The sequence below is a fragment of the Callithrix jacchus genome, chromosome 6 (genome assembly GCF_049354715.1).
Source record: "Callithrix jacchus isolate 240 chromosome 6, calJac240_pri, whole genome shotgun sequence".
In the NCBI taxonomy this organism is placed as follows: Eukaryota; Metazoa; Chordata; class Mammalia; order Primates; family Cebidae; genus Callithrix; species Callithrix jacchus.
This window is the reverse complement of record NC_133507.1, coordinates 140,679,702-140,697,681: the sequence shown is the minus strand read 5'-3', so window position 1 is coordinate 140,697,681 and position 17,980 is coordinate 140,679,702. Positions and strand designations below refer to the sequence as shown.

The following is a 17,980-nucleotide window of genomic DNA, read 5'->3' as shown; positions in this document are numbered from 1 at the left end:
TTGCCAATGCCACGGTGCTGGGAGAGTCATTCCAGCCATTTGCCTAGGGGAAGTGCTGAGTCATTGCTCCAGCTGGGTTTCTGTCTCCTGCCCTCCACCTCCATCTTTTCCTTAGTCCACTCCTCTTCCCTTCTGGTTTCTCTCTAAAACTCTGGTCCTTCTTCACCACCTCATCAGCAGCTTGGACTCACTTTCCCCAGGTTAACTCCAGGGCAGGAAAGAAGGTACCTTATTATGTTTCTGCACTCACTCCCTCCTCCACTTGCCTTCTCAGAAGACCGTTCTGGGCCCTTCTCCTTACTACTTCTCCCACTCAATCCCCGAGAAAACAGGACTCTGACAAATCTGACCCAGGAGGCTAATTCTTCCATATATTCCTGTTGATCCTTCTCCAGTCCCTCCCCTCCTAATCGGATTATGGCAATGTCTCATGCCTTGAGGCATGTCAAAAGTGAGATTTAACTAAATGTTACTCACTGTGGCCTTTTTTTCATTTTACATCTCTAAGTCCCAGACCTCAAGTTCCTGAAGGGGTGTGTGTGTGTGTGTGTGTGTGTGTGCAATAAAGCCTGGGTGCTGTATCTAAGGGCTCAGGGGCAGTATCCAAAGGCAGGATGTTTGTGGGGGCCGTCTCTGTAGACTCTCTGCTCTTTCCCATCCCCTTTAGGCTCCTCTAACTCAGAAATTCTAATCAAAATAGCTAGTCTCACTAACTAGTTCCAAATAAGGTGGACCAGGATTGTTTCCCCAGTCAGAGCTGGGAGAGTAGAGCGGCTGCCCCGCCCGCTCAGTCTGGTTGCTATGGCGACAGCCGCGGGGTGACCCAAGTGATCCGCCCTCCCTCCTCCCAAACCAAGAGAGATGACGGTACCGCGCTGACTGCGCCAAATTCCAGCCAATGGGAGGCTGCTCCCGCCTTCCCTTCCGCCAGCTCTCCCCCTCCCCCCCTCACCCCCCCCCCGGGAACTCGATTCACAAATCTGGACTGGGGATTTCCGGCTCCAGGCCGGTTACAAGGGCGCAGGGCTGAGGCCAGGGGAGTCGAGTCCTGTCCTCCCGGGAGGGCAAGTGGGAACCGACATTCTTGGGTTCGGGAGCCAGACTTCTGTAACTCACCGCCAAAATAGATGACACCCTATTCCCAAATTATCCGGAAGACCTAGTAGAGGCCGAGTCTGCAACTCTCTTGCTCCTACAAGCCCCGACCCTGCCCGAGCGCGCCCTTCAGCACCACGGACAGCGAACATGGGCCGTCTCTGGACCGTTCCCGCCTGGTTCTCTCCGGGTCTTCTGGGCCATGGCCGGACTAGGGTCGGAGCCGCGAGCGCTCTGTTAAAGCCAGGCCTCTTTGGGCCAATGAAACAGTGAACGGGGTGCTTAGCCACGTGGCTAAGAAGGCAACGGGGACCGAGCAGGGACTCAGGCAAAACAGCGCATTTTCCCTCTTGTTTCAATCCCGGAGAATGGCTTCCTTCTCCCCAGCTGCCCGTATTTGCCCCTTCTTGGGGATAAAGGGCAAGGGTCTGAGTCTCAAGCAGGGATGGGCCTCCCAAGACTCCTGGGTGGGCCTGCGACCGGGGCAGCCTGGAAGCAGCCCTGTGGTAGTTGGAGGGTGAGGAGAGAAGTGTGGCAGATAGGTCCTACTTGGGAGTGGTGAACACAGATTTAGTCAGGTCCGACTGGACTCTTGGCCGATATATGGTGGGGAAGATGGGGAGGAAGGGATAAGTAGCAATAAGGACTAGCTAGTTCTGCCTCAATGGGTCACATCATAGAAAGGGCATAACTTCCGCTGTCCCCATCATTCGGTCTCTAAGTGGCCCGGGCATTAATGAGGAGCTAGATCAGACAAGATGGAGGCGTTAGTGGGGGGATGGATTCAGCTTTATCACGAGGCCTCACCCTCAACTACCTAGCTTTACTCTTTACTCTCTGTAAAATGGAAGCCGATGGCGGAGGTGGGGACGAAAGAAGTTCTCAGGGACTTGATCTTTCCTACCAGAGCCCCATTTCTTGCCTTTCTGCCCTGACCGTGACAGTTCCACTCCCACTCCCGCTCCCTCCATCCCGGGGCCCAAAGAAAGACCGGCGCAAAACAATCTGCAGGCGCTTCCAGCGCTTTATAGTTCTTTCCGGGACAGACGGACAGACAGACAGTGCGGCCCGCTCTGTCGGTCCGCATCATTGGCACCTTGGACACGGCCCCAGGCCCAACCCACTCCCTGGTACTCTGCCGGGAGGATTCCGGTCCCGCCCTAGCCCAGCACCTCGGACAGTTCCCGGCCCGGCCAACCCCCCCTCCCCCCTCCCTCCGCAAACGACCGAATAAATTAAAAGGGGAAGGGGGAAGGGGGAACAAAAAAGCTAAGAATAAGGAAGCGGGATGGTCCTCCCTAGGTAAGAAGTTTTCTTCTCCTCCCACCTGTCCACTGAGGCGCCACGGCCCGGGTGGACTCCCAGGTTGATTTTGCCTCCAAACCTCAGCCTCCTGAAAGAAGCCTGCAGCCTCTTCCCCCACCTCCCCAGCTCCCAGCATGCAACACGTTGGAAAAGGTGGGGAGAGGCGGTGGGGGGTGGGGCGAGGGACCATCCTGGTGGCTGTGTGGGTGCCTGGGGTTGCAGTTTCTCCTGGCACCTCACTCGATCCAGATTAAAAACTAACATTCCCTTTGATCTGGCGAGGGGGGCGTGGGGACTCAGTCAGGAATAAAAAATGCAAGCTGACACAAGTGGAGGAGGAAGGAGGCAGGAGGGAAGATGGTGACACATGACAGGAGCAACAAGAAGGGGAGATGGGGACACGGGTGCAGGAGGAGAAACGGGGGGCCATGGGGTACAGTCAGGCAAAGGGTAAGATGGAGATGCAGATACACACCCAAGGAACGGAAATAGAAAGGCAGGGAGAGGGAGGAAGAGTGAGAGGAAGAGGAGAGAGATGGGGAGAGAGAGGAAGGCAGACAGGAGGAAAGGTGAAGACACAGAAAAGAGGCAAGGAAATGGACAAAATCGAGGGGAAATGGACTGAAGGGAAAGGGAAGACCCGGGCAGAAATGGAGAAATGGGGGCGCAGACAGACGGAAAGAGTGAGGTTGGAGTGCCCTTCCCGCGCTCATCTTCCGTCCCCACTCCACGCCCAGCAAATCCAGACATCGCGGCCTCTGGTGTCCCGGCCTCCACTTTCCCCTGAGGGGCATGGGCGGCTCCTCCTGCGCGCAGCTGGGGCGCCGAGCGGCGGTAGGAGCGGCGGTGGCTTGGTGGTCCCGGGGGGATCCGAGTGTGTGTCTGGGGCTGGGGCGGGGGGTGGGCGCGGCCCCTGGGTATCCCTAGCGGTCCAGGTTCATAGTCCAGTGCTTGGCTCCGGCCGCGCAGCTGTCCCTGGCGGCCGAGGAGGCGGCGGGCGCGCCCCCGCTCGGTGGACCCCCGCCGCTGGCGGTGGCCTCGCCCTCGTTCTTGAGGTCTTGAAAGACCTGCGTGAAGAAGTGGGGGTCGGCGTTGAGCCGCAGCATCTGCGGGCTGAGCCGCTGGATGAGGCGCAGGCAGCGCTGCCAGAAGCGCTCCTTGTCGGGCTCCACGAGGAAGGGCTTGAGTGGGTAGGAGATCTCGTTGCCCATGTAGGAGTAGGCGAGGTAGAGGCAGGTGAGGAAGGCGGCCTGCAGCTCCGCGGCCGACGCCAGCTCGTCCCCACGCAGCGACTCGCGGCACAGCAGGTACACGAACACCAGGTTGGCGGGCGTAATGAAGGCCTGGTCTTGCCAGCCCTGCAGCAGCAGCGAGCGGTCCACACCGCGGAACCAGCCCACCAGCTCGCCGGGGCTCAGCTCCTTGAGGCGGTAGCAGCGGCGGCACACGAAGTCGCCCAGACAGCGCAGCAGCTCGCCGGTGGACGCCTGTACGATGACCCGCCGCGGCGAGCCGCCAGGCACCGGTGGCGCTGCCTGCGGGGCTGGGGGAGGCGGCGGCGGAGGCTTTCCGCCGCCCGAGCCCGGCGGCTGGGCCGCCGCGCTGCCCCCCGACGGTGGCTCGCAGGTGGCAGCGGCCGCGGGCACGGTGGGCACTGGCACCGCCAGGGGCTTGGCGGTGCCTCCGCCGTCGGGGGGATCCCGGCCCTTGCGGAGAAGGTTCTCGCGGTTGCGTTGCTGGACAAGGGGGTCGGGGCCCGTGGATGCCGGCTTGGGTGTCACCTTCTTGCCGCCTTTCTTCTTCTTGGCGGACGCGGCCACCAGGCGCTTCCAGGTGAGCGCCGAGATGAGCACGGACGGCCGCTTGAGTCGGCTCTCGCCTTTGCTGCCCTTGCCCACTGGCGGCGCCCCGTAGCCCCCCAGCGCCTCGTCCCCCGCGGGCGGCACCTTCTTCTTCTCCTCGGGCAGCCCGCCGGGCCTCCGGCCTTTGGCCGAGGAGGCAGGGGATAGAGAGAGCACCGTGCCCATCCTGCAGAGCGGGGCCGGCGCCCGGGCCCCAGGGGGAACCGCGGGCGGTGCCGCTGCTGCTGCAGCCCCGGGGGACCCGGCGGTGGGGGGCCTAGCCCCGGCCCGGGCGCGCGGACTGGCGGGGGAAGGTGGCTGCTAGGCGGCTCGACCGCTCTGAGCCTAAGCTGCGCCAGCTGCAGCGTCAGCCCCACCCCTTAGGCCCCTTCTTTCGCAGCGCCGTGCCCCGCCTCACGCGGCCAATCCTCTCCCGAGTTTTACTCCTGACCGGCAGCTCCTCTGACCAATAGAATCTCGCACGTCAATTTCAATCCCCGCCCCAGTCCCCACCCTCTGCCCTGAGTCTTTTCCCTTCCCCCATTGGGAAGGCGGTGGTCGTCGGTCGAGTGGCCTCCTCAGGGTCAGAGCTGAGGAGGCGGGGTGGCTGCTTCTACCTCCTCCTCCGGATTCTTGGCCAGCTTGTTCTGATGCTGGGTCACGGTAGCAGAGAAATCGTGGGAACCGTCCTCCTTCCCTCTGCCTTTGAATTTGTGTGTGGGGGCCAGTGTGGGCAGTGAGTGACCTCACCGGATGCCCAGGTCCCAGCTGGGTCGCGTTGCACTGGCTCCTCCAATGTGACTGTCAGGTCTGTTTCCTCTTTGCCACCCCACTTTGCCCCCCGCCCCCCAGGTCACTATGGAGGGCTGCAGCAGGCACATTTCTGCCCTGCCTGTCTGGGGGTGCTGGCAGAGCCTTCTTGCAGGTCACAACCTGCCTCCTTGGGGTTCCAGCTTGAGGGGGAGAAGGGGAGAGGTGGAGCAGCAAGATCTCAGATATGCTCCTGAGGCCTCTGCCTGCGGTCCTGATTCTCTGCTGCTGAGTCTGTGGGGCAGGCCCTTGGCTGTGGTCCCTGGGCAGCTCCTCTCGGTTGGTTGTCCCCACTAACACACACAGATCTCACACTTGGGTGGGTGATGGATAAGGTTAATCCCTCGGGAAACGCTGGAAATTGGATCACTTGGTCTCCCCAGTCTTGGAGTGTGAATGGAGCCTCCTGTGTGGATGGAAGCCCAAGAGGGTTGGACCAACCTTCACCCCAGCCCTGGGGCCAGGTTGAGGTGGGTTTCATCATTAAATGCTTCTTGCAGATCAGGTCCCAGCTGTTCCCACTCCCAGGAGCAAGCTGTTAGGCTGGGTCCTGCCCACTTCTCTCTGGGTCTGTCTGTTCCCTCCTCAGTCCCCAGCAGCCCTTTGTCCTGGGTTTTGGACTTCCCAGGTCTTACCTGCAGGTCCTGAACCCAGCTGGTTCTGGACCTGTTCTACCTCCCTTGTTAGATCATGTCCACCTTTCTTGGAGCCTGCTCTCTGTGGCTCCCCCAGCACAAGAGTCTTCTGGCTTCTTAAGTAAGTGGACCTTGGCAATGCATATGGGTTTGATATGGAGACAAACCCCTGCCTGTATATTTCAGTAAATTCTTAGGATTGCCCTGGAATCACCTCCATGCTCCTCACAGACCACCAAGATAGCTCCAAAGATCCACTGCTGTCAGGCTTGGTGTGTGCACACATGCGTGTGTGTCACTGCAGATAACCTGTTCTAGAATCCACTTGGGCTGCAGTTCCCAGCCATTCCACAGCCCCTGCTCGCTCACACCCTCCTGGAGGCCTGTGGTCTGCCTGTTTTCATTCCCCTCCTCTTTACCACCACGCACACGCAGCCTTGTGCCTCCTCCCTAACTCAGCACCCAATGTGCACTTTCTCAACAGGATCTCTCTGCTCCCTTGGATCTAATCTTTATTTTCTTGCAGCCCAAGCTGACCTGCCCAACCTCTCATTCTCCCCATAGTTGTGGGAAAGTGTTCCCTCTTTTCAGCTCCTGTAATTGGCCCTACTTCCTCCTACACGGCTTTCTGAGTCAGCCTTTATCTGCCACCCAAGGAATAGTCAGTTCACCGGTAGTTAAGGATAGGCCCCATAGAGACTGAGTTGCACTGGCGGAAACACTGGGCTCGTGGATCTGAATGGCACGTGGGTCCTTCCAGCACTGCTCCCAGGAGTCCCTCACTGGCGTAAGGCCTATCATATAGGTCATTTAGGACCACATCTTCTAAGCAGCACCCACAGAGTGTCACCACTGTGGTACCCTACTCCTGGCCCAGCTCTGACTTCCGATTGTCCTCTTGGTCAGAACCAAGAATGTCCTCCTCTGCTTCAGGACCTCAGAGGGTCCTACTCCCCCTCCTCACTTTCCACCTTGCTCTGCCTCCAACCCCTTTTCTGGCTCACATGCTCCCCATGCTCCTGCTCTGGTTATCCCTCTGGAGTCTCTGAGCATCTTCCCCTGGGCCAGAACCCTCCCTCAGACCGTCAAGTTCTTAAAATCTCACCTCCTCCAAGAAGCCTTTTTTTGATTGATTGGAAAGGATCTAATACTCTTTCTGACTTCAGCCTTTCCAGCCTCTTCCCCTCAGCAACAGTGGCTGCACAACAACTTGGTTAAGTATTGGGCTCTGGGTCTAAGATGGGTAAGATGATATGAATGGAATTTTGAAGACAAGCAGGCAAGCTAATCAAAGAGATCCAGAAAGAATAACAACATCGCTGTTGTATATAAGCCAGTGGCATTGAGAGCTGAGACGGAGGGTTATTATGTTTCTACAGGGGTAGAGATGAAGGTGAATAAACCTAGTGAAACCAGAAAGGCTTCCTGGAGTGGGTGCGCTTCATAGAAGGGTGGTGGCTTTCCCACATTTGCAAGTATACTCTTCTGTTTAGGTTATGTTTGGGTTCATATTCTGAGATTCATCTATCTTCATTATAATAGTATCTCTATGCTGCTTCTTGTCTGTCCGTCTCCCTTATGTTCCTTTGGGGCAATGCTGGTTGTATCAGACTCCCTTAAATGGGAAAGCCTCCGAGGCCAGGCTCCTCGTGTGTCTTTATCTCTCTGTAGGTTACCTAGAACAGTGCCTGTTCAGATAACTGGTTGTTCCTGAAGGCTCTTTAAGGCAAGTACTGCAGGCTCAGATCTAGAACTGGAGGGACTAGACTGAGGTTTTAGCCTGGATAGGATCTTGCCTTATTGATGAGTGTATCACTATCAAATTCACCATAGATGCTCCCCTCACTCACCTCACCTGGACAGGCGGGCCCCATCTCTTAAGGGAACATCTCCATACAATGCTGCTCACACATTGCCTCCCTTTGACTCTTATCTGCCTTCTGAGAAGCCATAGTCTGGGAGGCAAGAGACAGGAGTCCTAGTCTATGGCTACCAGTTGTATGACCCTGGGAAGTCATTTCTGCTCTCTGGGACTCAGTTTCTTCATATTAAAATGCAGGGATTCTATGGATTTGACTCTTATTATCAGATAAAAAAATGAACATTAAAAGAATAAGATAACATTTCAGGAATTGGATTAGAAGAGGATTCCTAAAGCCTCTTGCAATTCCACAGTTCTGATTCTAAACAAAATCTGTCCTGTGAATCTGTTTCACTCTCCAGCTCTAGCCCTGTCTGCTTCTCTTTAATCTGTTTCTGTCTGATGGGCTCAGTCTTTGTGTGCACAGCATCCGTGTGAGGCCTGCACTTCTGCAGTTCAGCCCACGAGATGAAGGGGAGGGGAGCTTAGGTTCTCAGCAATGTAAATCTTCCTAGGTCCCTCTAAGCTTTAGAGGAGCCCCTGAAAGGTGAGATGGCAAAGAAGTGGAGGGAAAGATGCCTAAGGTCCAGGATATCCCCAGTAAACATCAAGGTCCCACAAACCAAGGTCACCGCACCTCCCTGTCTCCAAGGGGCCCCTAACAAAGAAGCTAATGATAACACAGTTTCTTAAAAGAGTCAGGATGGAGACCCAGCCTGGGCATCTGAATGCCTGCATTCTGCTGCCCACCCTCTGCCCAACTCCCTTACCCATCAGTCTCAGCTCCTGAGGTGTGCAGAGAGGGTGGGTATGCACCAGCCTAGCCTTCCTCCCTCTCCTGAAGACCTAGCCCCAGGGGAGCAGTGGGTGGTGAAGACAGAGGAGGGGAGCAGAACCCCTCTACAGGTAATAGTGGAGGGGGGAGAGGGGGCAGAGAGAAGACAGGAAATTGACAGAGGAGGTGCTGCTAGCTGTCAGGAGGGAGACCTGAATTCTCATGTCTTTCCCATCCCGAAAGCTCTTTGCTAGAAGGACTTAATTAAGGAGCCCAAATATAGTTTCTTTTGAACAGTGAATAGGGTTGGGAGCACAGATGAAGAATGTGATGCTCTGGGGTGGGGAGAGAAAGGACCAATGCTGAGATGCTGGAGGGCCCAGGGTGACGGGGACAGAGAGGATAGGGGTAAACTGGAGACTCCTTTTCCCTGCCACAAGCTCTGCTGCTTTCCTTGATGGAAGGGGGGCCATTTCTTCCTCTCCCATCCTTAGTCTTGATCTCCCCCAACTCCCTGGCCCCTGCCTTCACCTCCCTTTGCCGCCGCCTGAGAACAGCTCTCTCGGTCCAGTCCTCCCAGCACTCACCAGAAGCTTTAAGTCTCAGCTCACCTTCTGCCTCCACCAAGCCCCTTTTCTGCCTCCTCCCTGTCGTCCCCCACTCCTTCTCCTCCCAGGCCCCGCTGGTGCCCAGCATAGCACTACAGATGTAGGAGCAGATCAAGAAGGGCGGGGGTGGTAGCTGTTGCTTTTCTGGGATATTCTTAGCCTGTCTGGGGGCTGGAGCTGGAATCAGCGTTTCCATCTCAACCAGGCAGGTGGCTGCCAGAAACTGCCACTGTGACTGGGTCTTCATCTAGTTCTATGTCCCTTACCCTGTCCCTTCCTCCTGTCTTGATTTCATCTGTGAACAGAGACCCTCTGAGAGTCCAGCCTTGTCACCCTTGTGCTCTGGGTGGAAGGTTTCCTCTTCCTATCAGACGTAGCCCGAGCGAGGTGTGCAAACCTCGCTGGAGGCTCTGGGGAAAAAGAAAAGCCTTCAAGAACTCTAGCTCAGATGCTCCCTAGAGCTGCCACAGCCCTCTCCTCTCTGACCCAAGGCCCACTTCTTTCATCTTCCCCCAAAAACCCCTGTGTGGCACTCGGTCCCTAGACTGTAGCCACCACCATGAAGGCCTTGCTTATCTTGATTTATAGGAGTCACTCAGGGGCTCTGGAGTTTCAGAAGCTGCCTCCTCAAAGCAGCTGAACTCTGGGGTCCAGGCTTCCTTTGGGACAGAACAAGGGGCTTACTGACCCAGATCTGCCCCGCTCCCTTTCTGAGACAAAGTCTCACTCTTTTGCCCAGCCTGGAGTGCAGTGGCATGATCTTCACTCCTTCCTGGGCTCAAGGGATCCTCCCACGTCAGCCTCCCAAGCAGCTAGGACCACAGGCATGCATCACCAGGCCTGGTTAATTTTTGTACTTTTTGTAGAGATGGAGTTTCACCATGCTGCCCAGGCTGGTCTCAAACTCCTGGGCTCAAGCAACCCACCCACCTCAGCCTCAAAGTGCTGGGATTATAGGCATGAGGCCCTGCACCTGGACCTCTCAGATGCCTTTAGCAACAGAAGGAAGGGCAAAGAAGAAATCTCACTCTACAAATCACACAAAAAAATGTTTGTTACCTTAAGAGGGACCAACAGTGTAGGGGGTCCTATGTGGGTTCTGAGGTCACTCCGTCTATGTTCAAATCCAGTCCCTCCACTTATGACCTGGGGCCCTTGGGGCAAGTTTCACAATTCTTCTGAGGTCTGTAAAAGAAAACCATCCCAGGCGTAGTAGGAGGAGATCACCAGCCGCAGCTGGTCTGAGGCTGGCAGCATGTACCAGATCAAGTATAAGGAGCTGCAGACGCTGGCTGGGAAGCACGGGATGATCCGCGTTGAGACTGAGGGCTTCAAACAGCAGAGGGCTTCCCTGGAGGCCACCATTGCAGATGCTGAGCAGCGTGGGGAGCTGGCCATTAAGGATGCCAACACCAAGCTGTCCAAGCTGGAGGCCACCCTGCAGCAGGCCAGGCAGGACATGGAGCAGCAGCTGGGTGAGTACCAGGAGATAAGGAACGTCAAGATGGCCCTGGACATAGAGATCACCCCCAACAGGAAACTGCTGGCTGGGGTCTGGGATGCAGAACACAAATATCCATCCGAAGACCACCAGTGGCTATGTAGGTGTTCTGAGTTTGGCCTATGGGGGCCTCACAAGCCCTGGCCTCAGCTATAGCCTGGACTTCAGCTTTGGCTCTGGCACAGGCTCCAGCTCCTTCAGCCGCACCAGCTCCACCAGGGCCATAGCTGTGAGAAAGATCAACACCTGTGATGGGAGGCTGGTGTCTGAGTCCTCTGACGTCCTGCCCAAGTGAACAGCCACAGCAGCCCCTCCCAGCCTGCCCCTCCTGGGGCTGCCCCAGAGCCCATGAGGGAGGCTGCTGTGCAGGAGGGCACAGGGAACCCATCTGAGGCTCAGCCCTCACCCTCAGCCAACCCGCAGGGGAGTTCACTGCCTGGGGCACCCCCGCTTGCCCATGCCTCCAGCTACAGAACAATTCAATTTTTTTCCAAATAAAACCTCAGCTAGCTCTACCAACTGTCAAAAAATAAATAAATAAAAGAGTGGACCATCATCATAAGGTTGTAAGATTTTAGTTAATCATGCAATGCTCAACAATGCTTGTATATTCAGGTGCATGGTGTTCATAAATGTTAATTGTTAACAAATTATACTGTCATAGTTATTTTTACAGAGCAGGAAAGGTTTGCTTGACCTGTGCCATTAGCTTTTTTTTTTCTCATTAGAACATTTTTCATTAAAGGGCCAGGGTGGTACTATCAATTCTTTTTGTTTGGCTTCTGAAACCTGCATTTACAGCTGTGCTTTCCTCTCAGCTACTGTGCTCATGCCCACTGCTACTCAGACTGTTCCCAGGGAGTGGTTTGATTTGCTTCCTAGGGTCACGAAGACCTGACAGCATATCAAGCACTGGTCCTCTTTTCTGGTCCCGCTGCAGGCCGTTAATTTTATGAAGCTCTGAGTACCTATTCTGGGCCAGGTTCCATGCTGGCTGCAAGTCCTGACTCTGCTTTCTGGGAGCTGTACTCTGGCTACTGATTCCACATCCCATGGGCTCCCCAAAGCTCTAGAGGCTCTATGGAGAGTCAGTTCTGCTTCTCAGGGGCTTTGAGGAAAATGTTTAATAAGATTATTAAACCAGGTGAGCAGATACTATTTGAGAAACTGTAGCCTACAAGGTCCTGGGCTAGGTGGTGGGAGCACAAAAAGGTGTGAGGTAGGGCTCCAGCCTTCAAAGAATATACAACATAGGTGGCAGAGATATGAAAAATAGTGAGAAATGGCAGTAAAGTGATGTGTCCTATGGCCAGTTACAGAGAATGGGATTTGATGACTCGGCTAATCCTGCCCACCCCCTCCACCTTCCACCATTGCAGCTAATCCATCTCTAGCTTGTCCTAAATTCATATGCACACAAAGTTAGAATCCATTTTTAACTGGGGTCTGGCTCCTCTACCTGGTACTCTTGTTTGCTCCAGTGCGTGGCCTTCCTTGTCCAACCCCAGGCTATGATGATAAGCACTGTTCCCAAGGTAGAACCAGGCCTCAGCAACCCCCTGCTCACAATGACAAAGGGTCCTACCCCATGCATGATGAGGGTTAATGAGTAACTTCTGTGTGAAGAGCCTGGTAGGTCTGCTTATTGCTCCTATGTCTTAGACAGGAGCCGCTTTTGTTGACTTCCTATTTGTCCAAGATTGGGGGCAGGTTGGGGACAGGCTTTGAAGCAGGTTCATTAATTTACACTTGCCTCTGTTTGGTTCCTAAATATAAAGACGATTCTTTATGTTGACCTCCTTTAGTAAAAAGGCATTCTTAATTTATAAGCTAAAGCCCCACATAAACTCACTTTTGATTTTGAGTAGGGAGCAGAGGCAAGTAAAGTCATCCATTAGATTAATGGGTCCTAAACTACTCTGCCCAGTAGAACCACCTGGGAGAATTTTGTAAACATATGATTTCCAGGCTCTACCTCAGAACTTTAGAATCGTAATTTCTTTGGGTGGGCTCAAGATGAAATCCCTGTTAGAAAAAAATTAAAAGTGAGAAGAAAACTCTGGGCAATGGCTTGGTCCTACCTGTTCTTTCTGGAGAGCACCACTGTTGTCTCTCTGGCCAAGCTTGCGGCCTCACCACTCCATGGCAAGAATACCCTAACTTCCTGCTGGGAAACCACTGCTCCCACATTTTCAATCCATGTGGCTTACATGGGGCTAATCCCTCCCTAAACCACAAGACATAGATTAAAGACATAGGCTTAGCCAGCTCCCATCCTAGTGACAATGGTTCAGGGAGGGGCTGGTAACCCAAACCAGGCCAATGAGACTCAGTTCTTGGAGTTTTACAGGAGCTGTTGGGAAAGAAAGGCTTTCCTTCCTCTGAGGTTGTCAAGCTGGTGGAATGAAAGCCTTGAGTTGCTAGTGACTCTCTTGTCCCCAGAAGGAGGAAGGTCGCCTGAAGTAATGCACAGGAAAGCAGAGTCAACAGATGGGGGGAGAGATTCCTAACATAATTTTAGCCCCTAGATCCAGCAAAACCTGATGCAGTTGTATGACCCCATAAATCCACGCTGCCCCCACCCCTGACCTTTTTTCTAATCTTAAGGTAATTTGAGTTGCAAATCTAATTCTTGCAAGCAAAAATATCCTCATGAATGGAACTTCCTGCCTGGAGATTTTCCTTCTGGAAATTTGTAACTTCAGAGATGTACATGTTTGGTCTGAATAAATGAGGAAGGCAGTCCCTGATATCTGATTGTCAGTTAATGACAAAATCTGGAAGAGGCACTGTAGACCGCAACCTGGGTACTGATCTTATAGCCTATTTTATGCTGGAATCTCAAACCTTCCAGTCCAAACCTAGCTGGCGTTTGGAGTCCATCAGGTTCCAAAGACCATCCCTTAAAGGAAAAATCATTTCCCTAAGGACTGCACAATTATCAAGTCTTCTGGCACTGCAGCAAGGCTGCAATCTTTAGGTGTCAGCTACCTGTTCAAATAAGAAATGTGATGCTTTACCCTCCATCATGCTTCTGAATCACATTTGTCCACAACCAATGTAATAGGCAGCTGTAGCCACACAGAGCCGCTTGTTATCATCAGGGCTATTAGCACAGTGTCTCTGGGGAAATGGGAAGAGGTGGGTTTGAGCTTTAAGCTGCCCAAGAGTTCTTGTTGGCTAAGACTCCAGGACCCTGTGTCTGGACTGGTTGGGGCTCTGATCAAACCACAATTATCTGATTACAACATGGTTCACACCTGCCTTTTAACAAAAAACTCCGAGGCTGTCTATTTTCAAGTAGTTTGTGGATTAGTCTGCAATGGGACAATATTTTTCTATCCTACTAGGTGGAATTCAGTGGGTGGTGGACATCCAGTCATAATTCACCATTTCATTTATCCATGCATTCATTTACTCCATACAAATTTGTTTGAGGAACTTTCTTTCTTTCTTTTTTTGAGATGGAGTCTCACTCTGTTGTCAGGCTGGAGTGCAGTGGCTTGACCTTGGCTCACTGCAACCTCTGCCTCCTGAGTTCAAGCGATTCCCCTGTCTCAGCCTCCCAAGTAGCTGGGACTATAGGCACCCACCACCGTGTCCGACTAATTTTTGTATTTTTAGTAAAGACGGTGTTTGACCATATTAGCCAGGCTGGTCTTGAACTCTTGATCTTGTGATCCGCCCACCTTGGCCTCCCAACATTAAGTTTGTAAGACTTATTTTTGCCCATAACCTCGTGGATGTTGATTTTTCCTGCTGCATAATATTTCACTGTATGACTGTAGTAAGTTTTATTTATTTGTTCTCTTGGTGAGTAATAATTAGGTTGCTTTCAATTTTTTATTATTAAAAACAATGGTGTTATAAATATTATTTTATATGTCTCTGGTGCACATGTACAATTATTTATCTAGGAATATACCCAGTGTGACGTTGCTGGGTTATTGGGTATACATATTCAACTTTACTAGATCTTGCTAAATTGTTCTCCTAAGGTGTTGTACCAACTTACCTGCAATGCATGCAAGTTTCCTTTTTTTTTTTTTTTGAGACTGAGTCTCGCTCTGTTGCCCGGTCTGGAGTGTAGTGGTGTGATGCTGGCTCACTGCAACCTCCACCTCCTAGGTTCACGCAATTCTCCTGCCTCAGCCTCCCGAGTAGCTAGGATAATAGGCACGTGCCACCAAGCCCAGCTAATGTTTGTATTTTAGTAGAGACAGGATATAACCATATTGGCCAGGATGGTCTCAATCTCTTGACCTCGTAATCTACTGGCCTTGGCCTCCCAAAGTGCTGGGATTATAGGTGTGAGCCACTGCGCCCAGCCAGATTCTATTTGTTTGTTTTTTTTTTGAGATTGAGTTTTGTTCTTTTCGCCCAGGTTAGAGTGCAGTGGCACAATCTCTGTTCACTGCAACCTTCACCTCCCAGGTTCAAGACATTCTCAGCCTCAGCCTCTGGAGTACCTGGGATTACAGGCATAAACCACCACACCCAGCTAAATTTTTCTATTTTTAGTAGAGACAGGGTTTCACCATGTTGGCCAGGCTGGTCTTGAACTCCTGACCTCAGGTGATCCACCTGCCTTGGCCTCCCAAAGTGCTGGAATTACAGGTGTGAGCCATGGCACCCAGCCTATGCATGCAAGTTTCTATGGCTCCATATCTCCACCAACTTGTGATACTGTCAAATTTAAAATGTTGGTCATTCTGATATATGTACAGAATGTACGTTTATATATATATTGTATATATATATGTGTATTATATATATATATACATATATATATATCACTGTGGTGATATATAAATTTTACTTATTCAACAAATATTTATCAAGTGCCACTACATGCCAGGCAGTGAACAAAATAGACAAAGTCTCTGTCCTGTAGAGTCGGAAAGGCCAAAAAATATGTATTCATATATATTGATATAAGTATTATATAAAAGAATTATTAATATTATAATTAATGTATTATACAGAATATATTTATAGCATGTGGCTTTTCCACTGGCTTACAAGACCCAGAATGACCTTCCCTCTGCCCTTACCACTTCAGCCCCACCCCTTACTCTGTCCCCACCACACTGGCCTCCCATTTTGGCTTTGCACTGGCTGTCTTTCTCTCCTTGGAACACTCTCTCCCAGTTACAGGCAAGGCTTACTTCCTCATCTCATTCAACTCTTTGGTCAAAAGCCAATGTCTTAATGAGGTCTACCCTAATCAGTCTGCTGTGAACTATTTATGGTTCCCAAAATTCATTTGTTGAGGCCTAACACCCAACGTGATGGTATTTGAAGATGGGGCTTTTAGTGGGTAATTAGGTTTAGATGAGGTTCTGAGGGTGGAGCCCTCTGATGGGTTTACTAACTCAAGAGAGCTTGCTGTCTGTCTGCCAGGTGAGCACACACAAAGCAGGCAAACCTAGAAAACAGTCCCCACCAGAATCCCGCCATGCTGGCATTCTGACCTCAGACTTCCAGCCTTCACAACTGTGAAAAATAAATGTACACCGTTTCGGCTACTCAGTCTATAGTATTTTGTTGTGACTGCCTGAGCTGACTAAGACACAGACTGTTTCAAATCGAATCCTGCCCCTGGCCCTGCCAGTCTCTCATCTCAATCTCCTGACCCCTGCTCCATTTGTTTCCTCTGGAATTTGTGATCTGCTAACCTACTAGATAATTGTATTCATTTATTGTATTTGTTGTTTGACCACCATACATACTAGAATATGAGATCCAGAATATTTGTCTCTTTTGTCTACTAATGTATTCTAAGTGCCAGAACTCAGTCAGTGAATACTTATTGAGGGAATAAGTGCTGTGGAGGAGGCAGCATTCTATTTCATATAGTATCTGGGAAGGCCTCTTTGATAAGATAGACATTTCCCAATTATTACTGGTATTGAGCATTTTTTTTTTTTTTTACGAAGTCTTGCTCTTGTTGCCCAGGCTGGAGTGAAGTGGCGTAATCTCGGCTCACCGCAATCTCTGCCTCCTGGTTCAAGCAATTCTCCTGCCTCAGCCTCTCTAGTAGCTGGGATTACAGGCATGTGCCACCAAGCCTGGCTACTTTTGTATTTTTAGTAGAGAGGGGTTTTTTTCATGTTGGTCAGGCTGGTCTCTAACTCCCGACTTCAGGTAATCTGCCCACCTTGGCCTCCCAAAATGCTGGAATTATAGGCATGAGCCACCACACCCAGCTGGCATTGAGCATCGTTTTGTGTTGATTTTTTCCTTTTTTGACCATCTGGGATTTCCTCTTTTATTAATTACCTGTTCGTCTCTTTTGCTTATTTTCTATGACTTCGTTTATCTTCTTTTCAATTGTAGAAAATTTTTTTTAACAAATCCTTGTTAATTACATGTAGTTTATATCTTCTCTTAGGCTACATGTCACTTTTTTTTTTAATGGTGTCTTTTGATGAATGAAAGTTTGGAATTTTTTTTTCTTTTTTTTATAATTTTTTTTTTTTTTTCACATGGAGTTTCGCTGTGGTTACCCAGACTGGAGTGCAATGGCATGATCTTGGCTCACCGCAACCTCCGCCTTCTGGGTTCAAGCAATTCTCCTGCCTCAGCCTCCCGAGTAGCTGGGACTACAGGTGCACACCACCATGCCCAGCTAATTTTTGTATTTTTAGTAGAGACGGGGTTTCACCACGTTGACCAAGATGGTCTCGACTCTTGACCTTGTGATCCACCTGCCTCGGCCTCCCAAAGTGCTGGGATTATAGGTGTGAGCCACCGCTCCCAGCCATTTTTTTAAAAATAATTTTTAAGAACAATTGGCATCCCAGATGAGGGGAAGTTTTTTAGTTGCTATGTATCTTTTCCTTTAAGGCTTGTGCATCTAATTTTAGAAGTCCTTCCCTCACTTGAAATCGATATTCTCCTAAACCCAGAACTTTAAAAGGTTTTTAAAAGTTTTAAGGTTTACATTTGTTTCTTGAAGCTATGTGTTTTTATTTGGGTGTGAAATAGGGATTTTTTTTTTCTTCTTAAATGATAGAAAGCCTCTTTTTCCCACTGATCTTCAGTGCCACCTCTGTCATGAATACATTTTCCACATTTGTGTGGGTCTGTCTCTGAGCTCTTTTCTCTTACAATTGTCTATTTATCTAATCAGTACTGAACTTTTTACTAAGGCTGGGAACCCCAAGGGGTCAAGTCTGGCCTGGGTGACTCTGTGTAGCCTTCTTCCCAGATCAGAGCCTCTCTCTCTCTCTCTCTCTCTCCGTCTCTCTCTCTCTGTCTCTCTCTTTTGAGACAGAATCTTATTCAGGCTGAAAGTAGTGGTGCAATTATGGCTCACTACAGCCTCAACCTCCTGGGCTCCAGTGATCCTCCCATCTTAGTTAGCCTCCTGAGTATCTTGGACCACAGGCACACACCACCATGCCCAGCTCATTTAGAGCCACTCTCCTGATACTTGTTAGCAAGCCAGCCTCTGGCTCCTCCTAGGCTTGGTGATATCACCCCTCACCTGTCACAGCTCCTGCCTCTCTCTTCTCCAAAACCCTCTGCAGCTTTACTTCCCCAG

At 51.4% G+C, this 17,980-nt stretch overlaps 1 protein-coding gene across 1 annotated transcript; it reads right to left on the bottom strand.

Annotated features, from left to right (window-relative positions):
- Positions 1 to 2,101: 2,101 nt before the first annotated feature.
- Positions 2,102 to 4,595, bottom strand: CDK5R2 (cyclin dependent kinase 5 regulatory subunit 2). The gene has a single exon (XM_003733242.5). The coding sequence runs from the start codon at positions 4,425 to 4,427 to the stop codon at positions 3,324 to 3,326; it is 1,104 nt and encodes a 367-aa protein (XP_003733290.3). The 5' UTR covers positions 4,428 to 4,595; the 3' UTR covers positions 2,102 to 3,323.
- Positions 4,596 to 17,980: the final 13,385 nt, after the last annotated feature.

Coding starts and splice junctions, on each gene's coding strand:
- CDK5R2 (XM_003733242.5), bottom strand. CDS start 4,427: ATGGGCACGGTGCTCTCTCTATCCCCTGCCTCCTCGGCCAAAGGCCGG.